Source organism: Spea bombifrons, chromosome 2 (genome assembly GCF_027358695.1).
Source record: "Spea bombifrons isolate aSpeBom1 chromosome 2, aSpeBom1.2.pri, whole genome shotgun sequence".
In the NCBI taxonomy this organism is placed as follows: Eukaryota; Metazoa; Chordata; class Amphibia; order Anura; family Pelobatidae; genus Spea; species Spea bombifrons.
The window spans coordinates 127,708,851-127,736,037 of record NC_071088.1 but is presented as its reverse complement, the minus strand read 5'-3'; the positions used below and the strand labels follow the sequence as shown (position 1 = coordinate 127,736,037).

General features: G+C 37.8%; 1 protein-coding gene across 1 annotated transcript in view; it reads left to right on the top strand.

The window, feature by feature from the left end:
• The first annotated feature begins 1,803 nt into the window (after positions 1–1,803).
• Positions 1,804–27,187, top strand: part of PARP4 (poly(ADP-ribose) polymerase family member 4) — a 39,630-nt gene continuing 14,246 nt past the window's right edge. Inside the window, exons 1-29 of the mRNA XM_053456081.1 lie at positions 1,804–1,955; positions 8,002–8,134; positions 8,636–8,828; positions 10,554–10,617; positions 11,047–11,125; positions 12,401–12,499; positions 12,965–13,114; positions 13,339–13,476; positions 14,094–14,267; positions 14,868–15,028; positions 15,296–15,433; positions 15,762–15,860; positions 16,042–16,225; positions 16,602–16,773; positions 17,555–17,679; positions 17,761–17,892; positions 17,971–18,057; positions 18,225–18,389; positions 19,485–19,531; positions 20,378–20,459; positions 20,910–21,047; positions 22,124–22,304; positions 22,493–22,560; positions 23,059–23,246; positions 23,623–23,722; positions 24,399–24,569; positions 25,093–25,173; positions 25,797–25,877; positions 26,714–26,809. Coding sequence (XP_053312056.1) covers positions 8,003–8,134; positions 8,636–8,828; positions 10,554–10,617; positions 11,047–11,125; positions 12,401–12,499; positions 12,965–13,114; positions 13,339–13,476; positions 14,094–14,267; positions 14,868–15,028; positions 15,296–15,433; positions 15,762–15,860; positions 16,042–16,225; positions 16,602–16,773; positions 17,555–17,679; positions 17,761–17,892; positions 17,971–18,057; positions 18,225–18,389; positions 19,485–19,531; positions 20,378–20,459; positions 20,910–21,047; positions 22,124–22,304; positions 22,493–22,560; positions 23,059–23,246; positions 23,623–23,722; positions 24,399–24,569; positions 25,093–25,173; positions 25,797–25,877; positions 26,714–26,809 — 3,525 coding nt within the window. The 5' untranslated portion in view covers positions 1,804–1,955; position 8,002. The remainder of the gene's footprint in view (positions 1,956–8,001; positions 8,135–8,635; positions 8,829–10,553; positions 10,618–11,046; positions 11,126–12,400; positions 12,500–12,964; positions 13,115–13,338; positions 13,477–14,093; positions 14,268–14,867; positions 15,029–15,295; positions 15,434–15,761; positions 15,861–16,041; positions 16,226–16,601; positions 16,774–17,554; positions 17,680–17,760; positions 17,893–17,970; positions 18,058–18,224; positions 18,390–19,484; positions 19,532–20,377; positions 20,460–20,909; positions 21,048–22,123; positions 22,305–22,492; positions 22,561–23,058; positions 23,247–23,622; positions 23,723–24,398; positions 24,570–25,092; positions 25,174–25,796; positions 25,878–26,713; positions 26,810–27,187) is intronic.

The following is a 27,187-nucleotide window of genomic DNA, read 5'->3' as shown; positions in this document are numbered from 1 at the left end:
ATCACCTTCCTTTGTATTGTTTGACCATTTCCCCCCTGCTTTCTCTTTCTTCTGTATCCTGTTTATAAAAAAAATCAATAAATATTGATTCCCCCCCCCCCAAAGGAGGCCCACAGATCACTGCAACACAAGCAGCAATTGGGGAGAATAGACGGACAGTGTACTTTGAAAGAAGAGAAGGTGAGGCAAGGAATTTGTGGCAGACATTAAAAGGTGCAACAGGGGGAGAGGAGAATGCAAACACCCCCTCAATGTCTAGGTGTGTGGCTGGAGCAAAGACCACTGTAACAGCAAGAGAGGTAGTGGGTGCAAGGAGTGGTGGTTAGAGATGAAAAAGTCAGCAGTGAGTATTGCAGAGGGCGCAGGAGAAAGGTGTGTTAGGGTCATTTGGGATTGCAGTAGTTTGTGTTATTATGGAAGGTGTCGTGGCGCATGTGGGTCTAGGGTTAGATTTAATGTCACCTGAGCACAGAAGGATACAGACAGAAATGGGTTTGTGATTTGTGGAGATGGGATGCCTTTACCTGTGAGTAGTTAGTGGTGGGGAGGGTATGAAGAAAAGAGAGAATGGTATTCCAGTGTAGTAAATCACCGCTTGTCTTTAATATAATGTAGTGGTGTTACTACATCAGCATGTGATCCAGGATTACAAATTTTAGAATGCTGTTTCGGTTCAGTGTGTTACGTTTTTGTGCCATTTTCTAAAAGCGTATTTCCAAGGGAAAAGGTAGAACCTGTAATGGCTGTAAATCTCCAAGTCGCCTACAGGTGGAGGCAAAACCTGTGTAATCCAGATGAAGATACACTATACATTTCAACCATTGAAACTGCATATTAAATGTTCTGATTTTGTTTTCTGAATAAGAGGTTGTTTCCCTCCTCTTGCAAAAAGGTGGGCTCAGTTATGTATTAAATATATTTTGTGCTGCAATTCACCTATAAATGCAGCTTGGATTTTCTTACCTACATGAATTACAACATGTAAATTAGACATAACACAAGTTTACTCACTGAAGGGACGGTTAAGGAAGAGAGGTATGTTTCAGCTTCACTGTACATTATGAAGGTCCAAACCCAGTGAGCTTCTGTTGCAGGAACATCTTGGGTGTCTCCTGTATAATGTATAGTTAAATCAGAGAGACTCCTCACTCAACTGGATACTGCATTATGCAGGGCCATCTCAGCCTTTCTTGCTGGAGAAACTTGGCAGTGTTTACCGTTTACATGAATTCTGATTCATGTCAAGTCCAAATTTACCTTATTGTAGTGCTACAATTAAAAGGTGTTTTTTCACTTTGCTTTTGAACACTTTGCTTTTGCAAAAGTGAATGAGAAACAAGAACTCGCAGTTGTATAAAGTTCTGGAGCATAGAAAAGAATCTAGTCTGCCCATTTTTCCTGATGTAAGGACTCAAACCCCAATTAAGCCTTGGTCTGCTCCTATAGGATAGCTTTATCCCTATCCCATGCATGTTTAAATTACGTAACTCTTTTTAACATTTAACAAACGCTTTATTGCATTGTCTATTTTTAAGTCATTGGAAACAATTTTCAAATCCCTCTCCTCTATTGTTGCTTACAAAACAGTGCCAATGCTATAGTCTACTGCTACACTGTCCATTCTACTAACTTAAATTGTTTGCCATTTGACTTGTTCCACCCGAAAACCCTACCCTGTTGCAGACCTTTGTATCCTCTGCAAAATGACATAAAATGTTGAAAAAAATTATTGATATGAATCCAATCTTGAACATATCATTGCTGTATACAGCTTTAAAAGCAAGGGAGGGTGTAGACTTTGTGCCTCCTCCTCTCCAGGAAGAAGTCTGCTGTAACCTACAACACATTAAGCCTGGGGCAGAAGGGCTCACAGTTACACGTTCACTCCGGGCACCCTATACAGCTATCCGGACATTAAGTCAGCTGTGATCGGCTGGACAGAAGAAAGTTGAAAGGTGAGGAAAAAGCGATGCTCTGATTTAAAAAGTACTTGGCACTGAAGGTGTTATGTATATGAAACAAACTATGAATGGCAGCCCCATAATTGATTACAGTACATAGGTCTTAAAACAGTTCCCTAAACTGTCAATAAACCGCACAAGATATGACATAATTGATTAGTGTTGAAGACAGAATATAATATGTCACACAGAAAAGGACAGATTTGCAGGCAAAGTGAAAACACCTTATGGTTTGAGGCAGACTAATGGGTCATATTCTGTTATTATTAGGATGTCCCTGGTTTAATTTTGATACCACTAAGTGTAGAAGGACGCAATACCGAACATGATACACAAGGTTGTATGTCAATCACCTCTGCTTTGTTTCTCCAGGACTCTAAAACAAAAGAAATATGCTTTTCTTCAGCAATTCGACAAATCAGGGAGTGGCGTGAAGCATTTACAGAGCAGATTCCTGTGAGAGAGATTTCCTTGTGAACAGGGACACACAACATACTTCACCCTAACTTTCTACCCATGTATAGCAGTCTGAACTTTATAGGGCCTTAATGACCATACCTTTAATTAATATTAACAGTATAGAAATTAGCCTTAAACTTCATGGTGTGATGCATAGTGTTAACAAAATAAGTATTGAAACTCTTGTGGGACTATGGGCCCTCAAGAACCAAATTCAATAGTTCTGGGTGTGTGGTTGTTAAACAGCTTGTGGTTAAGTGTTAAAAGAATTTACTGGAAGACCCACCCTGTTCTTTGGAGGCAAGTCCAGCCAATAGCTATCCTAACAGGTGCAATCTATTGACAGGAGGAAACTGGTGGCAAATTGAAGTACATTAACTATTTACGTTCACTGCATCACTGTTAACTATTTATATTCTTTTGCCGTCTCATTCTGCCTTTTCTTCTGTGCTAGAATGCAGTAACGTACACTATTGTCAGTTTTGCATATTGTCCTTTATGTTATTGTTAATTTCCATTTTACAGAATCTGCTGGCGCTTTGTCAATAAATTTAACACTTTTTGTTCTCTCCAGGGGCATTCCTAGAGTATTTGGAACCCGGAGTGGGTTCTGTAGGTGCCCCCCCCACACACACACACTTTAAAATTGAAAGACAACCACAAAAAAAAATAATGTTGGCAAGAATATTTATTTTTAACACGTTTTGTAAACTGTATGTCAACATGTACGTGGTAGCGTTATTTGCCGTTGATCACAGCGGTTTCCTGGAAGCTATCCAAAACAAATTTTTCTGACCTTCCGATTGCCATGAATCACCGCGATTGGCAGTTTAAACAACAGACCAGTGATGCAAATCACCCATCTGTTAAACACACCCACAAAGCCTGCAATGCCCCAGAGGGGGCTTCACAACCTCCCGATCGGTGGGTTAAACGACAGACCAGTGATTCAAATAGTAAAATAAATAAATATAAATATATTTTAAAAAATATGGTAACATGTAAAAATAATTCCCCACTGTCACCAAAAAAGTGCAAATATATAGTTTTTTTATGAGCAAGTCCTACAATTAGCAATATATCCACAAAAAGTCCTGCATGGAAAGAGTTAAAGTATTGGCATTATAAATGCCCATAGGGTGCGTAGTTTTTTTTTTAAAAAAAATTATGATTTGATGGGGTAAATTGAATTGGCCGGCTTCAAAGATGTCCCAAATATGGGATGTGGGCACAGACTGACCAGATGTCTAAATTGCAAAAAAATACACACCTCATTTTGTGGTCTTTTACCTCCCAAATAACCCAACAAACCCATGCATGTGGGGTATCACTGCGCTCAGGAGATGTTGCTGAACACATATTGGTGTTTGGCAGTGACCTATACCAGGGACAGTAAATTTATACCTGGATTACAACGTGTGTGGAAAAAATAAATTTTTTACTACCATAAAGATTGACAAAGGCTGGTGGTAGAATAAGTGCATGGAGAGGGTTAAAATGCCAGCATTTGAAATACCTTGGGGTGTCTAGTTTTCGAAAATATATGGTTTGATGGGGTAAATCATTGGCTGGTTTCAGAGATAGCACACGAGGCAGAATGACCAAATTTGGGGAAAAATGATTTTGAAATCGCAAAACGCTACTGGTACTTGCCCATAAGAAGCAGAAAAAAGCAAAAAACAAAAACATTGGGCATTTCTAAACTCAGTACAAATAGTAGAATCTATTTAGCAGGTTTTTTCATTAGTTTTTGCAGATCAGTAATAGATTTTTTATTAAAAAGTAAGTTTTTTTTTTTTTTTAACAAAAAAATCACCATTGTTTATAGTAAATTAGATGATAAAAATATTGGTATCTAAAGAAAGCCCTGCTTGTCCTGAAAAAAACAACAATATACTGTATGTGTATGGGTGCACATTAAGAAGAAAATTAAAGCTACAGCAACACTGAAAAATGTTAAAAGGGCCATGGTGCTCAAACACTGTGTGAGAAAACTCTTTTCCTGTCCGTTCGTTTTCCTGATGAGTGGGACTCGGGGCTGACCCTTGAAAAGCCAGGGATGTTTTACGCTTCAGGACCAGAGCATTTTTTGTGTTTTTGCTATGCCATTCTTTGTTTATTTCTCTCTAATTTAATAAACCGATACAAATTCTTTTTTTTCGGGACAAGCAAGTCTTTGTTGTTTTTTTTTTTAACCATATTGATTTTTTGACATTTTATATATTTTATTTAAAAACATTTATTGTTTATTCGCAGTTTTTCAGGGTATATAAATTATGCATAGCTAAATATGGGGGGAAAATACTGAAAATATTTTAGTTAAGCTGCCTTTTTTTGGAAACCACCCTATGTTTCTATATTATTAATTTTCTATATATTTTTTACTTTTTTTTTTTAACCCCTACCGAATCCAAACCCTAGCTGACTATTTCTGCAGTAACTAACCCTCACAATACTAACTACAAAATATAAACCTAGACCCATATACCGTATTTGCTTGATTATAAGACAAGGTTTTTTCCAGAGCAAATGCTCTGAAAAATACCCTTCGTCTTATAATCGGAGTCGTCTTATAATCAGACCTCAAATAAGTCTGACTATGATACTGAGATCCAGATCCCCCGCAGCGATGCAGTAGACCTGGATCCTCCTGTGTTATGCCGTAACCGCCCCCCAACTTACCGGTGCTTCTGAGTCCCCAGTGCTTAGTCCGGGCAGCGTGTAGAGCTCTCCGCGATTCGCGTACACAACTTCAGCTGCAGCTGGGAGGAATTGCGTTTAGCAGTGGGGGTTGTCTGCGTCCATCGCGCAGACCTTCCCCGGCTGTCAGAGATCAGAGTTCCCCGCACCGGGGCGGCCGGGGAACTCTGACAGTGAATAGTTAATGAGATCCTGATTTCTTCAGAAACATTGTATCTTGTTTGTGGCTTGTATCCAGTTTGTAACCGTTAGTAATATTGAAAACATTTACAGTCTTACTGATCTTGTATTTACTGTATTTGCTCAATTATAAGACGACCCCCCCAAAATCTGAATATTAACATACTATATATATATATATATATGTATATATATATATATATATATATGTACTTATGAACTTTAATATCATGCATTGAAAGTTTTCTACTAATGCACCATTATTGTAAACAGATGTGAATGGTAGTGTTAAACCCCACTGTTGTGCTTCTTAGTTATTGGGGTTAATATATGTCACATATCTATTCACTAGTTTGTAATTATAACAAAGGAATTATTAATAGTAGGGCTGCAACTAACGATTATTTTAATGATCGATTAGTTGGCCGATTATTTTGTCGATTAATCGATTAATTGGATAAAAAAATACATTATTTTAAATTGAAGAAAAATAAAAAACGTACAATTTACACTTTCATCTCTTTATTGCAATGGCCTCTCTCTATTCACCTTCTTATTTTACTGACATAATAATAAAAGCTACAAGAACCCAAACACGGTGTTTCTCAAACTAGGTTTTAATACAAAGTTATTAGTAAATATTAATTCATATGTTAACTATTTTTCATATTTAATAAAAACTGAGAAAAAAGCCTTGTTTAAATTTTTTTATTTACCAAACTGCCCCCGGTTATGCACATCTGACCCCCAGCTTGCCACTCTGCCCCCATATATGCCTTATACCTCTTATATGCCAGATTCCACTGTGCCCCCTGATATGCCACTGTGCCCCTAATATGCCTTATACTCCTTATATGCCAGTGATATGCAACTGAGCCCCCTGATATGCCTTTTACCCCAGATATGTTTATGCCCCCCTGATATGCCTAATATCCATATGCCTTATACCCCCTATATGCCCTAAAAATTCATAATACCCCCATACACCACTATAAACTCACCCATACACCACTCTGGCTCCTCCCCATCCCATACACCACTCTGGCTCCTCCCCCTCCCATACACCACTCTGGCTCCTCCCCCACCCATACACCACTCTGGCTCCTCCCCCTATCATACTCCACTCTGCCTCCTCCCCCCTCCCATACACCACTCTGCCTCCTCCCCCGCCCATACATCACTTTGCCTCCTCCCCCTCCCATATACCACTCTGCCTCCTCCCCTCCCATACATCACTTTGGCTCCTCCCCTCCCATACTCCACTCTGCCTCCTCCCCCTCCCATACTCCACTCTGCCTCCTCCCATACACCACTCTGGCTCCTCCCCCTCCCATACATCACTTTGCCTCCTCCCCCTCCCATACATCACTTTGCCTCCCCCCCCTTCCCATACTCCACTCTGCCTCCTCCCCCTCCCATACTCCACTCTGCCTCCTGTGAACCTCCGTTTCTGACAAGACACCAGGGAGCCGGGTAGAGAGGCAGAGTGGCGTATGAGAGGGGGAGGAGCCAGAGTGGTGTATTGGAGGGTGGCTCCCATACACCCCTCTGACTCCTCCCCCCTCCCATACACCGCTCTGCCTCTCTACCCGGCTCCGTTACTGAAGGCACTTTCACTGCAGCTTCATAGAAGCCACAGTGTAAGTGAAGGGCAGTAACGGAGTCTGTCTGTGCGATGCAGACCCTCACCGGATGACAGAGAGGATGTTTCTCTGTCAGCCGGTGGGGGTCTGCATCGCACAGACAGACTCCGTTACTGCCCTTCACTTACACTGAGGCTTCTATGAAGCTGCAGGGAAAGTGCATGTCAGGAACGGTGCCGGGTAGAGAGGCAGAGTGATGTATGGGAGGGGGGAGGAGGCAGATGGGAGGGGGAGAGAGACGGAAGTGAGAGACCGGCCGACAGTGAGGGGAATCCAGGTCCCCTGCAGCGTAGCGGGGATCTGGATTCCGGTGTTATAATCCGATCTCTGTTTGAGGTCGGATTATATAAGGAGAGGAGTTTTTCAGAGCATTTGCTCTGAAAAAAACCTCTTTTTATAATCGATAAAAATTGATCCGATTAATCGATAATGAAAATCGTTGACAGCGATTTTCATTATCGATTTTATCGATGAGTTGTTTCAGCCCTAATTAATAGGACATGGGCACAGACTCAGCAGATGTCGGAATTCCAAAAAATGCACACCTCGCAAAGGTGGCCTTTTATCCCCCAAACAACCCAACATCACTGAACCTAGGAAATGTTTCTGAACACATATTGGGGTTGTTTGGCTGTGGCATATACCAGAAGATATAAATTCATACCTCAGGACAGATATTAGAATTTAAATTAAATGATAAATCAAAATAGTGGTATCTAAAGAAAGCCCTTCTTGTTCTGAAAAAAAATATATAAGTTGTGTGGTTTCAGTAAATGAGAAAGAAGAAAATTACAGCTAAAGACAAATACCACAGAGATGTAAAAACTGCCATTTTCACAAAGTAAAAAAACTGCTCTAACCTTAAGGGATTAAAGCACTTTATATTTATCCTTAGAGTGTGAAGCCTGCGTCATGTTTATTTGACTATAAAATGCCTTCAATTGAAATCCATAGATAGCATTACAAATCTTTATAATGCGAGGCAGATCCAGCCAGTAACAGACGTCATTCCTATATATTCCATTAAAAATCTGATGCTTAATCTTTTTAACTTTTAGGATGACTGCAGGCATTTTTGCAGATTGTGTCTTCTTCATCAAAGTCAACCTCTCATCCTTTAAAGAAAAGAAAAGGCTAAAAAACATAATCTCTTCAAATGGTGGGAGTTTTTCCTATGTGCTGAATGAGAAGGTAGGGTTGCATGTGTGTGTTGATAAGTGCAAGTTCCGGTATTTATTGAAATAATAAAAGTAAATGTGCCCACACACCTTGCTTTCAAACAATTATAGTCTCTGTTTGGCTTTGAGTTACCTCTGTGGTCCTGTACATATATTAGTTTTTAAGACAGATGTCAGAGGTAAGAGTGAAATACGTCTTTTAAAAGTTGACGCAGACTGCATGGTTATATCCAACATGACCTAGTTTATAAAGTTTATGTGAACGTGTGGCCCGTGGGTGAAACATAGAAAGTATTGCTCACATTATCAATGACTTTGTGAAGACATGATACAGAGTTATCTGCAACCTCATCTATTCTGATTCCTGCATCTTTGCCATTGTGCTCTAAGGCACCCCGTGGTGGTCTAGGCTCTGTTTCGTCAAATTATTTTCTGTGCAATAAGATGAATTCTGGTAGCTGTGTCAATTAAATTTTGTTACTTTTCAATCTATTACATGTTTTGTTTATTATAGTGCACACACATCATTGCGTATAATGTCAGCGATCTCAGAGGTTCCCATTTGAAAAAGATTCAGAAACATCAGATTTCAGTTGTTGACCCTGATTTCATATGGAAATGCATAGAAGAGAAACAACTTATTGAGAAAGCTGATGATAACAAATCCGTGCATGTTGTTCCAGAAAAAAAAGTCAAAAACATACAAAGTAAGGTTATTTTCTCTCTTTTTTTTTTTTTTTTTTTTTAGTCAGTTATTCTTCATTTCGGTTGACCATATTTCAGACAAATATGGCCTCAGTATTAGATTTAAGAGCAGTTAAGTATACCTAAAAAAAAAACAAAAAAAACCAAACTTTGTTTTGTTAAGAAGGTTTGAATTTCCTGAGAGGGTGTTAGATAAACGGTACAACCTCTCATCAGTGGTGGTAGAGGCTAATATAGTAAGGGAATTTACAGATGCATGGGATAGGCATAAAGTCTTGCATCAGGAAAAATGGGCAGACCAGATGGGTCAAATGGTTCTTATTTGTCATCAAATTCTATGTTTCTATTATCTATGTAATTTTTTTAATATGTATCTTTTTTGCCTTTTTTCTTAACTGAAAAAAAACTAAAATTTCTCTGAAGCAGCGGGGGGGGCAGATGGGGGATCTGATTTGTCGAAGGCTGCTGGAGAGTAAATTTATTTTTCATGTAAATTAACTATCTAGTTACAGTGGGGATTTAAGCTGACCTACTAAAACTAAAAGTGCTGTAAAACCAGGGAAACACAAGATTATCTTTTTAAAATTCATTTTCAAACAAGATAAGCCATTTTTTTAAAATATTTAAAAATAGTTTTATATTGAAAGGTGCCTTCAAGGTGTCTGATAAATATAACTCTGGAGGAAAATAGATTGCCAGCTTTGCTACCAATGGATTAACTCAGCAATCCAGGGATAACACTTTCAGGCAGATCAGGTGGAGTTATTTATATGTTTTAAGCAGCCTCCATTACCGCTTTATCTCTTAGTCGTGTTCTATTGCATTCAGAATTTGGTGTAGAAGACGTGAACATTCAAAAATATTTCAAAAAGACTTGTGGTTACATTTAGCTTGCGAACTACAAACAGAAGTTATGTTTATAAGTTGAGGAAATTCTGTATTGAAAATCAGTTGTATTACATATGGTGTATATTATGTAATGTATATTGTTTTTTTTTTTTTTTAAATAAACAATTATTTTTATCCGAACACTATAAAATCCTATCAATTTCTTGCGCTGCTTGCTACTAGCATCTACTACATTGTGAATACATTCAGCTTGCAATAGGAAGAGATATCGTCAGCATATGTTTCACCCAAAACACCTAAGGTCCTTGTCGGTGTTTAAACCACAAGGCAAATAATTCAAATAAGCCTGTATTCTGTCTTTGTACTTTCCCATATGTGATTTATGCCCTAATGATGACATGTATTTCAGTCGAAACATACGCTTTTAATGCTTTGGTCATCCAGATGTGGAATCCATGCCCATTTGTTCCTTTAACGGTCCACAGGCATGGCACTGTCCTCCAGGATTTTTAATGGCCCTTGAGTTTCTGGAAAAAGAATTGGTTATGTTATCTTAGAACAATAATTAAACGGTCCCACAAATTCAGACAATAGCCCAATACAACTCAGCTGTAGTATGTTTCAATTTGTTCCCAGCAATCTCCTTCTTGAAAAAAAAAAAATAATAATAATTCAATGAAGACCATATTGTGGGCTGTACCTGACATGAGACCCTTGTTGGTAAAATGCACACAGCATTGCATACACCACCTAAAACGTGTCGTCTTCACATCTAGGGAAGGCAGGATGTACGTGATATAAGATGTACGTGATACGTAAAAAATCTTGACCAGGATATAGAAAATGTTCTTATCAATATTTTTATATGATTCCGGCAGATTATCAGAAAACTCAATCATATGCTAGAGATGAAGAAAAGAACAAGGAAGACATTCACGTCTGGTATTTATGTGCTTCATTCGCATCAGTCTCCTGAAATATAACCAGACTCTCTGGTGTGGCAAATTCAGAGCTTTGCTTCTTGATAAGATCTAAAAGATATTAAATGTGCATATCTTGGTTAACCAAGCCTATGTCATCAGTGGGTAGTGAGGACGTCGTATTACTGTTTGATCTATGCATTGTGCAGGCTCAGCCCTTCTTCTAGAGAAAGCTGGTCAGGGTTGTCTGTTCAGATTTTGTAGTAAAGCGAGTGAGATGAAATGGTTTTCTGTGTACACTTCTTTATGTCTGAATTATCTGTGATACCCTGTATTCTGGCCAGACCTTTTTAACCTTTATGTTACTTGGGAGCATCTCAGAATCAGCATGATGATCTAATGATGATGCTTCATGGCATATCAATAATATATTGACATTTTCTCACTGTAGGGATAACGGTGATCCTATGGAGGATGAATCCTGGTCTGCAAAAGATTTTGAAGTGGCAAAATACAGTTTTCTTCAAAAAGTGTGTGTCCTCTGTGAATGTTTTGGGTTTTTTTTCTTAACTTTTGAAACATTTTATTTAGATATATACCTATATGTAATGATCTTTTAATGTGAGATTAGACAACTTGATATTGAATTTAGTAGCCAGGTTATTTTATGAATAAGACATTAGAAATAACATATACAATTAGTCTATTTCTGCCAACTCGTCCGACCATCATTCTGAATATATAATAAAAACAAAAGGTGCCACCTTAGCATCTCCCAGCTCATTTATGAAAATGTACACAATAAAATGCACGTGTCAATGGAACAACATATTTATTTGTTTCACAAATGTCCACACAAAAAGTGAAACAATGAATTACTTAATAACAATCTACCGTTTCCATGTAATCCATGGTTGTGAGCTCCTGTACTTGGGTTGGCTTAGTTTTCCTGGTGAATTGACTGAAACCTTTTGCGTTAAATCTACGTATGCCGTATATTACGGAGCCTGTTTATATCACACTCCCTTTCAATGATGAGAACCAACATTGCTCTATCACAGCCTTCTACGTAGAAGTAGCAGCAATCTGATCCCTGTTTTAGCCCAAATGGTAAAGTAAGATATTTCTCATCGACCAGCAAACATGGCTGTTCTTTTTTTCCCACTATTTGACCCCTTGCTTCAACAGACACTATAGCCATACAAACCCTGCACATGTTAACCAAGTCTTTCACGGTGGCAGAAGACCTTTATTGTCAGGATAATCACCATTTTTGCTGGCATCCCCAGGACAAAAAAATAATGAAGTTCTAAAATATCACATATACTGAAGTTGCAATGACACATGTAAATGTTTGTAATTGAAAAGGCGTTGCCACTTCTCACTGCACGTGTACTGTGGCATGCTTTTTGAGGACACCGTAAAACAGGCAAGAATTCTCCCTTTTACTTTTGTCTTTTTTTTTTTCTTGTATGGTAGCTCCACAGAGATAATCCTGCTCCATATCCGTTGGCTCTCCCAAAAGATTATGGTGTCGCTTCGTTTTATCTTTGGTCAATATTGTTTTGGGGGTCACTTGCCACACAAGCTGATAACTGCTTCCAGTTGTAACATATTGAATGGGCAACTACCCGCATCAAAGTGGCACCAAAGCTTCTGGTGGTAGAACGCCAAAGTTGGTAGAGCGCATGCTAAAGTGGCACCAAAAAAATCCCTGTCAGCTTACTATTTCACAATGTACATATTCATATATTAGAGCGACTCAAAGCACAAGTCATTTTTTTTCCCCTTAATTGGTTATTTAGGACTCGGAAGTGGCAGTTGTGGAGCTACTCAGCCTTAAAGATGAATGCTTGCTTCCATATAAAATATCTACAAGGACGGGCCTTCTAAATGGATCTAAAGTAAGAACTATGTTATACCTGCAATAAAAATGTATAAAATTGTATTAACTCAGTAAGTATAACAGTGTATGCGAATTTAGGCACATATAGTTGTTATTTAATGCTGCAAAGACTCAGGTGAAACAGCCCTCAATATGACACCAAGGTAAATCAAGTGTCAAAATTGTGAGAGTGTGCAAAAAAATTATTTAACTTTTTATGTATTTTACAATCAAATTAGACAGGTGATTTCTTGGTAGTACTCATTCTACCTACTACACTTTGTCCTTGTTCACCTGTACAACCTGATTGTAAAATACATGAAAAGAGTAATGAATGTTTGTGCATCCTCACAATTTTATCATGTTTATATATAAATGTATTTTTAAACACCTTAGCCATTGGATAGTACGTAACTTGATTATTTACGTAGCCCGCTGTGTAATGTATTTATTTTTCATTCACTGAATTTGTTGTTCTTTGCAGCAAGAATACACATATTTTCTGGCAGAAAACTCCATGAAGGCCTGTGAGAGATATGAGCTACGTGTCAAAGAACTGAAAAACAAAGGCTTCCTTCAAAAAGATATTATTCCCCCTGAGGCAATGATCTTCATGTCAGAGCCACTGCAGGAGGTAATGAGTTTTTATTATAATATGACTTAATAAAGTTAAAACTACATTTATCCTTAGTGGATCCTTTAGATGTTCCTTTTCAGAGGGCTGGTTTTTCTGTTTGTCATTGAGCATTTCAGTATTGTATGTATGCAGTAACTATAGGTACACTTTATTTGAACAAAGTGCATTTCTTTATTATGTAGCCTACAATGTAATACGTTTTCTTTGTTTTACCTCAACAGGTGCTACTGAAAGAGGCTATAAACACTACTAAACTGTCCCAGGAGGTTGGCTGTTTTGTGGAATCCATCTGGCATGATGCCTTTGGTCATCTGTTTGATATACTGTCCTCGCACATAGAGAGCATCAGTCTCAATGATGTAAGTCAGTGAATAAACTAAATATTGGTTAACTTTTGTGTTGTTCTGCCACATTCCCCCTTTTATCTTCTTTTACGTGGGAAATGTCTTGACCTGGCAGGAGGTGGTGTGTTGTACACAGATGGCGGTGTCCAGCTTGGTGTTCCTGCTGTCGGACCCAAGACTAGATGCTGCATGCTTGGAAGAAGACCAGGCAGCCTACAATATTTAAAATATTTTCAGACGTCAACAAAAAATACTGTGATAGTCATTGATCACATTCAAAAAAATACTCCAGATTCAGTCACCACAGCCAAAAAGAATCCAAACGTGGTCACCAGCCAAAGATTCACCAGATATGGGGGTTGCTTTATTAGAGATACTTTGTGCAGGTAGTTTATCCAAAAACAAGGGAACCTGCAGTTTTTGTCCATACTGACCAGGACTGAAAACAGATTTAGTTATAAAATGTATGTGTCCTACAATTATTATTATCTTTGTCAAAATATGAGCATTTTACTCTTCTTGAAGCAAGTAATGTTATTGCTTATTAAATGTACCCGACACCAATCCGTTTCCTGGCTTTTATATACTGTGAATTTTTTAGTTATTCAGTTTGTTCTTCACTTGGTTTAAAGGTAAGCAAAGCCGAGGGGATTTTGCTGCAACTGAAAGGTGGTCTAACCACAGCGGCCACGCCAGGAGAGTTGCAGAATTTAATGGCTGAGTTTCACCGGCTTATCCCTCATAATGTTAACTCATTTCAGCCGATTACAAAAAAACTGATATCGGAGAAGCAAGAATTGTGCCAGGTAAGTTTACATAAATATGACAGGGAAAAGATTGATTCTGTGTCACGTACTCGGGGTCCAAGGATGGGTAGGTTACTTAATTATAATGAAAAACTATGAGAACGTTCTGGAGAAATGCTTCCGGTAATTGATTATGTACCTGGGAGTCGTGGGTGGAATTTCCGTGTTTTTTGGAATGAGTAGCAAGTTAAACCATGTTGGGTGGGAGATGTATATTTGTGATAATGATGTATGAACAGCTTTGCCTGGAATTTAGGGTCTCAGTTGTGGATATACTTTCATTCTTGTCTTCCTTAATCAAAATATCTAATGTTTTACCCTCCCCAAGCCTCAAAAATTAACATTAATCCTTGGCTGAAGATAGCGGAGTTAGTAATAGTAGTTGGAGAAATCCATGAGCTATGTCCTTTTGGAACCCATTAGCTGAAAATGTTGTGGTCAGCTAGATAAGTGCAATGCATCATGGTAAATACAGCTCTTGATCGTCTGTTAAATAATAATTTTATCTGTATATAGTATTAGTTAGGTAAATATGTCTGTTCAGGTGTGTTCTGAAATGTGAAAAGAGCCCATCATTTTTTTTCTTGTTATTATATTTAGCTTATTAGAGACTTTCTTAATACTTGTGAGACTACAAAAGCATGGCACATGTATAGTACTTTTGCTAAATACCAAGCTCTGAGATGCAAAATAGAATATGTGGATCCCAACACTGAGGAATTCCTTCAAGTGGCCAATCAAGTCTTGGAGAAGAACTACAGGTAAGACTCGGAGTATCATATCTACTAAATGTTCTCTCTTTTAACCTTCCCACTCTTAAATAAACAAACAGAATTATATTATCTTATAGATATATTGTATTTCAATGACACTTTTTTTGGTTATAGTCAGATCTTGTGGATGGTTGGAGTCTGTCTTCTTTGTTTTTTACTGTACCAGACAGAGATATGATGATCCAACGTGCTTTATATATGATTATTATATAAAATTATAATGAAACGCCATGCTATTTTATGTCGTCTACACAGTAATGAGTCCTTTGAGGTTTTAGAAGTATACAGAATTGGGAGACTGAGCGAAACCTCCAGTTTTCAGAGCAAGATGGGAAACATTAGGTCCTTACTCCATTCGTCCTCCGCAAGCAATTTTCTTGGAATCCTTTCTCGGTAAGATTGCGTAGAGGAGATTTGGATACTGTTTGTTATATGGGATAAATATCAAATGATGTAAATAATGTAAGAAGAACGGTCAAATACAAGTTTTACTATGCATATGAAATATGAAGGGTATGTCTGAATGATTTGCTGTATCACTTTCCCAACGCCATATCATCTTCATCCGTTCTCCCAGTTTTAGGTCGAATGTAGTACCATGTAGCCTATTACAGTAGATTTGTGTGTTCAAGTGAATTAGGTCTTTCTTTTCCTGCTTTCCTATTATAATGAATGTAAGCAATGCACACATCATATAAATTACTTTGACATTTTTATCTAGTGGGTTACTGTTGCCAAAGACGGTCGTGGAAGAATTTGGATTGGAAAGGACAGATATTGGAAACCTTGGAAGTGGCATTTATTTCACTGATTCAATAAGGTGTGTATGTAATTACATTAATTGCCTACAACACCACACATTGTCCTTCCCTATTAAATCATTTTTTAAGTGCTGAGGAGTGAAAGATACATCGTCGCTTGCAAAGAATATTGTAACTTTATTTAGAATCCTTTGAGTTGAATGTATCCATCCAAGAGCATGTTTGCCTATTCCTTTGCAGTGCTTGTGTTAAGTACTCAAAACCCAGTGACACCAGTGGCGCAAGACTTTTGGTGCTTTGTGATGTGGCCCTAGGCAACCCACAAGACACCTACAAGATGGACTTCTCAATAACAGAGCCACCCAGTGGCTTACACAGTGTACATGGCGTACGGAGAACTGCAGGGGTAAATTCGGACTTTGAGGTAAGTGGCAACATGGGCATATGTGTAAACTTGGCACTTACTGCAGCAGGTGAAATTGCAATTTGTGATGGTTTGCTTTATTTTAGTATGGGGTGTATTGATTTGTATAGCACCATAATGGCAGATCTTAAAAACTGCCTGTTTTTTATGTTAAAATGTTCAAAATTATTTGGACTTTTTAGTAAAATGCTACACAACATATTTCAGCCACAAAACAATATCCATATATATCATCTGCATACGTTTGATTACATTCAACCTTGTACAGGGATATAAATCTTCCTCCTGGTGTATTTTAGTTCACTGCCGGATCAGGTATTTCTAATGTTTAATACAAAAACCCTGTTAAGCATCCGATCTGCTTCTTTTTCGCCAGGATGATGAGTTTGTGGTATATAACAGGAACCAAGTGAAAATGAGGTATGCTGTGCGGTTTAGTGTGAGTAATGACAAAGTGGATCTGAAACCTGAGTTTCTTTTCAACGAGAATGAGCTTGAGCTTGAACAAACTCCGCAAGATGTCCTAATGGTGCCAACACAGTCAGAAGGTTAGAAACTTTAGTATGATTTTCATTCTCGTATGATGATTTGTATTTGCATGTATTCCCATGCCTCATCTGACATTTGTACCAAACTAGTCCTAAATTCTAAAAAGCTGCCAATCCAAGAGCAGTCGTCCTCTGTAATGCAACTCTTTAGGGTTTATCATTTAAAGAGAGAGTTGAGATTTTAACTACACGATTCAATATTTATTATGAAAAGCCAATCCCTTTGAGTTTCTGCTACAGGAAAAGCTTGGCTGGCCCTGTGAAAGTCATAGGAAAATCAATGAGATTTTTTGCTCAAGGACCTAATACATTACAGGGCTAACTTTCTTTCTGGGAAAACCTGTCAGCATTGATCCTTCATAATAACTATTATGTGATGTTAAGGGAGTTGAAACCACAATTTTCCTGCCAATTCTCCCTTTACCGAATAAACCTCTTAGTTTTCCCAAAGTGACCTGATCTAGGGTGGGAGCTGTGGGCAAGCGATGAATCTTGTGCCGCTGTTCCTTTTGGATTATTTTACAGCTACAGCAACACTTGAATCAATTTTACTTTTTATATAAAATAAATAAGGGCCTAATAGTATGTGTCTAACTAACTTGCTCTCGCTAATACTCTGTCTCCTATTAGTGAATGTTAAATTATTCAAAAAAAAAAGAGTATTTTATGATATTGATACCCTCTTTAGGACACCCGGAAGTGCTAAGCATTTACTTATCAACCTTTTGTGCATGGGGTTTCCCGTACAAAATATTGTTATTAAACTCCCTTACTTTAACAGATGCTGCCATAGATGAGCTTCCGCAATCCAAACCCATACATGGTGGTCTTCAGAGTGTTGACGGTAAGCAAATGCCCTTGGAAATGATCCATGTGAAGGCTAAAGTGATGGACCTCATTGCGCAGGTGGGTTTATAGATACTGTACCGTTAATTCAAAGACATAACCATCCTTTGTAGACTGTTAATATTTGGTGTGTTCTTTTAGGTCGTGATTTTTCAAACCTATAAAAACAAATCGCCCATGCCCATTGAAGCCAAATATGTTTTTCCACTGGACAGCTCAGCAGCTGTATGCGGTTTTGAAGCGTTTATCAATGGAAAGCACATTGTGGGAGAGGTACATTAAAGCATATATCATTATGGTTATTCAAACTTGTATGTAGATATTTGACTTATGTTTAATTTTTTTTTGCAGGTTAAGGAAAAGCAGCAAGCTCACCAGGAGTACAGAAGTGCAATTCAAGAAGGTCACGGTGCTTATCTAATGGATCAAGATGCACCTGTATGTTTTGATCCAATTAAACCCTATGTTAATTAAGAGTAATGAGTTAATCTGTTTTTAGGGGTATACTGTGTCAGTGGAAGCCGCACCCACAAGTCATAAGAATATTAACAAATGTCAAATAAAGCTAAGGAGAAGGGTTCATGTGATACCTTTTATCTTTCTAGGATGTCTTCACTGTGAGTGTTGGAAACCTGCCACCAAATTCCACTGTAATTATAAAAATTACCTACATAACTGAGCTGGTGATGTCATGTTCTGAAGTCAATTTCCACATTCCGGGAACAGTGGCTTCCTGGCAAAAGGATAAAGCACTCAATGAGAACATTCAGGTAATCTGTGTTTCATTTTTCATACCTAAAGATAACTTACCTGAAACTAATCCTACAGGCTGCTGTGGAGAAGTCATTATTGGACAGGCTGTAGTATCAGCATGTTGATGACATCAAAGCCAGGGCCATGTTTTTACACAAGAAAATGGGTAGTTGACTGCACAGCCCCCAATTCTGCAGCTTATACCTGCTGGATGTAATGAGGAAATTAATTTGTGACTTATTCCACCCTAGAAATTCTGCAAGCTTTGGTGCAGAAATGGGGAACCACTGATTCAAAAGTTGTTTTGCATATTTCCCCCAAACCTGGCGTCTATATAAATAAATCCCAATGGAACACATGCAGGAATCGGCAGCCATTGCTCACAGTGATCTGCCAGATCATCTGTCACTAGTATCTTCATACCCTGCATATATACACGTGTCCTCACAAAGTGCAGTGTTTAACCCAAAGCAGCACCACTGCTGGCCCCTCTGTGCCATAGACCTTAATGTTGAGGGCCAGGATATGACAGCATATACCGACTCACTGACTTTTAAAAATGTGCCATGTCAGGTGGAAGGAAGCTATGGAGGCTTATTGACCGGTGACACTACAGGGAGCCTGAAAGCCCAAAAGGGTGACTGCCTCTGTGTTATATAGCAAAGGGGCTAGGATATACCCTAGGCCAGAATATACCACTGCTTTGGCAACCTGACACCTCAAAACATTCATGAGGTAGACATAGGATTTTCCAGAATAAAAGAGCAAAACCAAGGACCAAATAAGGCTTTTACAGCATGACAACAATGCTCAGGCTATATGGGCTGAATGATTCTTATCTACCATTTAATTTCATGTTTGGCTTAGTCCTCTCCTTCAGTTTTGCCCAACCACCAAAGGACATCCAGGACATATGCAGGGAAAGATCCCAATGACTTTGCTATTCATTGTCATGTTTCCAATGACCAGTTTGGCACTACATGCAAAATCTAATCGTGGTTCTTCATTTTGTGCCCCCATTCTAAAATATCCCCAATTTTTCTTTCTTTTTTTTGATTAAAAATCCAATGTATTGCACTTCTTTACATGTCTTTCACTGTTTTGTTCTGTAGGACACAGTGACAAAAGTGAAAATTGATGAAGGAGGTGCACCAAAAGGGTAAGTATTTCAGAGAACAGGGGGTGTGCCACTGGTGAAAGAAAACAAAATATGTTTAAGGTACCTTTACATACTACAACATATAGACATAAATATTATACTTTAAGGTTTGGAGGTTTTTTCTTAATTCTATATTTAAAGAGGGACTGTTGCAAAGTGCTTTTTTCATTTTGTTCCTTGATGCTTTTGTAGGAATCTCTCTTGTAAACAGATTTATAACTCCTAATAATGTTAGGGAGACATCACTGTGTGTAACTTTTATTTTATTTTTAAGCATTTTTTCACACAGACATCCACTAAGCACTGATCCTGCCAAGAGGTTCTGTGCAGACCATGCCGGGTCTCTGTTGCAGGGTTCAATGTTTCCATCTGTGCCAGCATTGACACCATAGAAGTTTGGGCATACAAACACTGTTATTGGAGCAGTGTTGGCACTTGCTCCCACAGAGGACTCATTAGACAGCATCATCTGTCCCCCAAGAACATTAAGCAGTTAAACAATGGCAGACCATTCAGTTGTTTTAAGGACCAGGGTGCCCCTAAGCAAACAATGCATTTGAATGTACTTTGTAATTTGGCCTCAAGTAGCCAATCAATGGCAGAAAAGCAATCTTATTCCCTGAAAAAATCGTTAACAAGGTAAAATATTACATTATCAAATTATGTCCGGAAAGGGTTTAGGTATTTCACAATGATGTTTCTTATATTGCAAGGACTTGAAAGTTTTACACTGAAAGTGTTAAATTCAGCAAAGTAGGTAGGACAAACTCTTTAATGTATTAGTTTATAAGTATCGTTGATTAGCCTAAATATTCAAGATATACTATTTTCCATTTTATTTTCCAGGTGTTTCTGTTTGGATATGTCCATTGAGATGCCATATAAAATTGAGAACATATCAAGTTATCAACACAGTCTAAAAATTAAAGTAAGCTAACATTCTTGTTCGTAAATATAGAAACCCATAGAAGACAGGAATGTGTCAAATGGTTCTATTTGTTCCTTTTTCAAGGGGACAGTAACTTCTTTCCCCAACAGAGGCTTGCAGCACGTAGTATTGACATATTTCAGATAACACACAGGGAATATCTTCACTGTGATATAAATTTGTACATCAGAGAAACATCTCATATAATTATAGCTAGCAGTGAGTTAGATGTACAGATACATTATGGTCTCTTATCATAATTTACCCAGTCTAACCCTTAGACTACTGAACTCCAAAACCTAAAAAAAAAATCATACTTGGTGTTGTCTCTCCTTCTCCCTTCTGAAGGATGAGAATTTATTGAATCCACACCTTTGACCATTTGTTGCTTCTATTCCAGTGCTAGAAAACAAAACCTGTTATAGTAAAAAATATATTTTTCTTTTCTAGAAAACAGATTGCAAGGCTGTAGTCCAAACCAGAGAGGGAGCTTCTCTAGATGAAAATGGCTTTACATTGGTTATTTCAATGACAGATGCCTATCTTCCAAGAATGTGGGTAGAAAAACACCCAGATAAAAACAGCGAGGTATACAAAAATACAACTCTCTGGTTTTATTTTTTTTATGGTATGACATGATTGTAGGATAGCAGCTCTAGGGCTTACCGTGAACAACTACAATGTATCAAAAAAGACTTGTCATTTTTTTCTTTATAGCACCATCAGTGTTGTAGAATGAGGTGAAATGTTTACCCTTATATTTATACCAACTATTAGGTTACTTCTAAGAATGTGAGACCTCTCCTATTACTATAGCAATTTATCCAGTTAGGTTGGGATTACATGACGTACTGATACAGCTGCTTAGCAGGATATTTAAACATTCAGAGGCATTTTAGCCATGCCTTTGTAAAGTATCTGGTCTGTGTACTTAATACTGTTTATTAGCGTAGCTTTTGACTCCTGTTGTGATGAAATCTTGATTATTCTGACCTCTAGTATCCTGATCCAGGGTTTGTACCACTGACCTGCTCTCTGGTAACCGCTGCATCTGCTGAGTGGAAATCAGTAGGTCATGTAATCCCAACCTAACTGGATAAATTGCTATAGTAACAAAAAGTCGCTACATAGGTAAGGTCTTGCATTCTTAGAGGTAACCTAATAGTTGGTATGAATATGAGGTAAATTGCTAAACCCAGTTTGGCCAAGGTGTGCAAGGTGGGGCAAGGGGTTTTGGTGGTGTCTCAAGTATGAAACGGAAGCACCCGAGGTATTTTACGGAAGTGGAAGTAGGAGGACTTACCATGTGATTGAATATGAGGAATGAAGTAAAGAACATAATACAAGATAACATACTTCAGATATTGTAAAGAGGGTTGACTTATTCAAAACTAGAGGTATGGAAAGACAGCTGGTGTCACAAGCCAAGAGAGCAGGTTTAGTTTCAAGGCAACATTGGAATCATTGGTAAACGTAGAAGAATGAGTGCATGAATGAATGAATTAGGTTGCCCAGAGAGGAAGCATAGAGGAAAAAAACGAAGGCCTAAGATTCTGGGAAATGCATCTTTTGAATAAGCTTTGTGTCTGCATTGACCAGGGTCTTTTATTGTGAAAAATGTATTTTATTGCATTTTTAGTAAAACGTTGATCCCCCTCCCACAGGCGTGCATGCTGGTATTTCACCCTGAATTTGAGTCCGAATATCAACCAGCAGATGTAACCATTTGTCTAGATTGCTCTAATTCCATGGAGCCATGTTTCCAAAATGCTAAACTACTTGCTCTGCACATTCTTCGATCGGTGCATCTAGCCTACCATGTTAACCTAATCCTCTTTGGTACAAGTAAGTCTCTACACAATTTTAAAACACGGTGTCAAATTGTCCTAAACATTGTTCTTTCACAATTATCTTGAAATTAGGAAATAATAGCTCAGATATTGTTTCCTAAATAATTTGGATAAGGAAACTTCCTAACATAAATTCAAGTACATGCATGTTATTGTCATCTAAGTGTCTCTTTTTTGTTTTAGCTTACAAAGAGTTTGACATTTGTCCAAAAAGACGAGATAATTTACAGGACCTGGAGAAGTTTATTAAAGTAAGCAAGACTGCTACATGGGGATGTCATTTTTTCGAAAAAATAATCCGGGAACCTTTCTGGTAGTGTTTGGAGGAGGAGAACTTTATTATAATCCAAATATGCAATAACCAATTTAATACAGATTATATATATATATTCATCATGAATTTATACATAGATATATAACTATTTTTTTTTTAAATGGTACGGTAATTGCAAGCTTTGATTAAATATAACATTTTTGTGATGCTTTTGCATCCGGATGAAGTAAGTGGTCTCCTTGTCACTTTTTTTTTTTATATAGGCTACAATCTGTATAATATTTCTAGGTTTAATGCAGGCATGTTAGCCCCTGACTATGCTAGGCATCTTCTGATGAGGATACGCCTAATAAACTGTTATTAAACCCGATCTACTGTAAGGCCTCCAATCTTACTTTTTCCAATGCTAGGTTACATTGTGCCCTCTGGGCTTTTGTATGACTTCAGCTTGCAATTACTTTTGTTTATCTTCTAGATGGCCAAACCAGACATGGGCAATACAGAATTCTGGAAGCCCCTGAACTCGATGTGTTTGCTTCCACCATCCACAGGAATACATAAAATCCTCCTAATATCTGATGGACAAATTCAAAATGAGTACCCTATCTTCCAGATTCTGAAAAGAAATGTGGGGAAAGTCAGGTTATTCACCTGTGGTGTTAGGTAAGTGACATTCCATTATTGTGTAGCATGTTCCAAAGATAAGGCCGCATGATGTGAAATGGTTGTAATAATTCATTTTTACTCGTATGGCTCTTTTGCTTAGAGAGGAATAATGCTTTTGTAGCACCTTCTCTTCCAGATTGGGTGCTTATTTCTCTGTCTTTTATACATGGACCTGGCTGAAGTTTAGATTTCCATATCAGGGACTTGGCCTTAAAACTACTTAAAATCCATAAATGGCCTGTTGCTGACCTTTGAAACCTAATATTACTCCCTGCTATCTAGAACTGAACTTTTAGGTATATTGAAGAGCTCCGCATATTCTCTGTACTGTGCCCTATGTATTTCAACATATGTACCATGGATATTTTCCCAGTGCAACAGCAAACCGCCATATGCTGAGGAGTTTGTCACAGCAAAGTGGGGGAGCCTTTGAGTTTTTTGAAGACAAATCTAAGAGCAGTTGGGACAGCAAGGTAAGGACATAAATTAAGGTAGCATCACAAAGGCTTGTGGATATTAGAAATCATGTTAATCCATAGATGAATAAGACTTTCAATCCTTGTGAAGGTTTATTGTAATGTCATAGTGGATACAGCAGTGTACTCTGAAACCCATAGAGAATAAGAACAATTAGTGGCAAAACAAACAAAAGCTTCTAATTTACCTAGAATAAGAGAGCCACTTTAAGTAACTAGGGATGGATCCTTCTCCCCGATCCACAGTCATACTGTATTTCAAATGCCTTTTATTTATTTTTGTAATTAAATATGAGAGTTTAGTCTTTTGTACTGGAGTCTAGGATAAAAATCATGCTATGATTAAAAAAAAGACAGTAACATGGCTTCTACAAAACGAAAGCAATACTTCATTTTATGCCATCAAACATTCAGATTATTAGCATTTAGGTGTGTATATATATATATCTTTTTTTTCTTTTTTTTTTTTTTTAAACAAACATCAATAAGTGTAGTCATATTTTAGGTTCTTGATGTCAAATGTGTTGTATAATTGTAAAATACAAATATATAGTAAGTTAGCATTTGAAATTTTATATAAAAGTGAGATTTCACGCCGAGCAGCTTGATGCTGAAATTAAATATGAAATGGAATTTTCACTGTTTCTTACTGGAAATATGTTTGTTACTATAGGTACAAAGGCAGATTTCCAGACTGTATTCTCCCAACTGTAGCGCTGTGTCTGTCAAATGGAGACAATTTGATCATAATGCCCCAGATCCACTCCAAGCACCATCTCGGATACAGGCGTTATTCTCTCAAGATTCCCTGCTTGTCTATGGGTTCATTCACCATTGCACTCAGGTATGTTGTATTTGACATGATCCAAAGCTTACATGAGAGACACTGAAAAATATTTGAGTATAAACATCATGTTGTTTGCATGTACCGGCAAGTAACACTGGGTAAGTTGCTGTCAGCCTTGTGTCATCAAGTGTAGCAGTAAACCAGGGGTCGGCCATGGGATCTCTGGCTGTCACTGTCACCTACCTCATAGTAAGTGCCTGCTACAGGTGGGTAGTAATGACACGGCACACAAGTCAGGATGCAAAAAAACCCAAAAAACTGTTTATTGTGGTTATTTTTAAGATTCAGGACAAAGTTTGGGTAAAAATACAGGACACAAATCCATTTGTTGTCACCTATGGCCCAAGTGGCGTTGAATTTGATGGGCGAGTTTCCCCTTAAAGCGGACAAATAGTTACTTGGATGAAAGGCAAACTGTGACTGTTCTGTTATTGAATATTTAAGTTCTGAAAATGCTTCTATAAGTTCGATGAATAAAATGTCACAATATAAATATTAGTCTATTTTATTTTCATTTTAGGCCACCCTGAAGGGTTTAATTGGCGATAAAGAGTTGGATACCATGGTATCAACAACAGAATTACAGAAGACAACAGGAACGGTACATTTTGATTTAAACTTGTTAGGATAGTACAAAATTAGCAGTTACAACAAACCATTAACTAATTTGTGTACGCAGTTCAAATTACTACATGTATTGTATCTATTGACAAATATTATCTATATGCTTAAGATAACAGTTGATCTATCAAATCAGCAGTTCTAATATCATTACCATTTATATTCACAATTGTAGTTGTTGAGACTGTCTGGCCCCACGTAACATAGTTACGGTTTAACTATACATGATGCACAGCCAGTTCTGGCTTATCATGATGCATTGTGATACCAGACCGCTTAATTGTTTAGTTTTCTTGCAAACCACCTGCTTATTGAATTGCACCTTTTATAATTAGTGTCAAGAGATAAAGTCAGAGAACCCATCCATGAATATATTGGCAGGTAGATGAAGGGTGTCTGCAGTCTAGGTGGAATTGGTTGTTGAGATGCATCCCCTAACTAGAACATAAGGCTCAAATCACAGCAGATAAATGTAGCCAACCTGGCTGTTGGCCTTGGAGGGCAAGTTATTGGTTCCGCAGGAATATTTTATTATTTGGCATTCTGCCTTCTATATAGATACACACTGCATTTCATTTTTACTTCATATCCCATTACATCTAGATGTTGCACAAGCTGACAGCTAGAGCTCTCATTCGAGATTATGAAGATGGAATTCTAGGTGAAGAAGAAGATGAACATGAGGTTAGTATGATGGGACATCTTTTTAGCAGTTGGGTACAGTTCAACACATTAAGCACACTTGCTAAGTAGTTTAATACCTATTTCCTACAACATTTTAAAAAAAAATATTTACCTTAGGCGGAAGCTGCACAGAAGCTCTACAGCTGTAGCTCCCTGCCTTCACCATGGTCCAACAATTTTCACCTTTGATTTACTCCTTGAAGGATTGGGCTGATGCCAGGCAGGGGGCAGATGCCCTTTTGGGTAATCAGTATCCCCTTTGTTCTGCTGCTCAGTGGGCTGGTTACAAGGGAGAGCTTTTGATCTCCCCATTAGGCTCATTTACATTATGGAGGATTGTGTTGAGCTTGCACAGCCTCCATCGCACGTTATTCCCAGGTGCAGTGTGTATTTTTTTGGTGGAAAGCTGAGATATGATACCATATCCTGTTGCTTAGCATTAAGGATAGCAGCTATTGAGTAAGTCCCAGGGCAGAACCTATGATAAATATTTTGCAACATGTGATGGCTGGAATGTCCCTTTAACATTTAACCCTTCTTCTTGTTCATTCTCTGACATTATTATATCTATTCTATATGAAACAGTGAAAACCTAAAACCCTGTCACAGAGAAATTTCAACATTTTGTTTTCTTAAACCACTGATAGCAGAAACAAAGATTCCTGTAGATCAACTTTATTAAAGGGCAGGGAACGGACAGCATCAAATCCATACCAATGCAAAAAAAGTTTAAACATGAAGGGAGTGATCCAAAAACAAGTCTTTGCTATATAAGTTGCTTTTCTACATGTCAATTATTCTAATCGATGGATATCATACTCCATTATTTTCTACAGCTGAATAAAAGACTAAAGAAGATGTTAATTGTCGAGCTCAGTAAAGAATATTCCCTTGTAACTCAGTTTACAAGCTTCATCGCAGTAGAAAAACGAGTAAGTTTCATTTCATGTAACAAAGTCACTGGGGCTGATGCCAAAGCTACGTGCCATAGGTGTAATGCCAAATATTGCACTTGCTGCAATAGACGGGTTAAATGTTTTTTCCTTCCTTTGTATTATATATGTATTGAATTTTAGAACCTGCAGAAATATGATTTAACTACAGTGGATGTGTATAGATCTTTCTAGTGTTTTTGAGTAGAGGAAAACTGGAAGAAATGTTTAGTAATAGATAAGTAAACAAACTGATCTCTAAATTTCAATAGGAAGTCGATAAGCAGATGTACATTTAGCAGAATATACCGTAATAGTTAATTCACGGCAAAAAAGAGAGCATGGAATTACATTCTCAGTGTCTGGTGATGGGTCTGT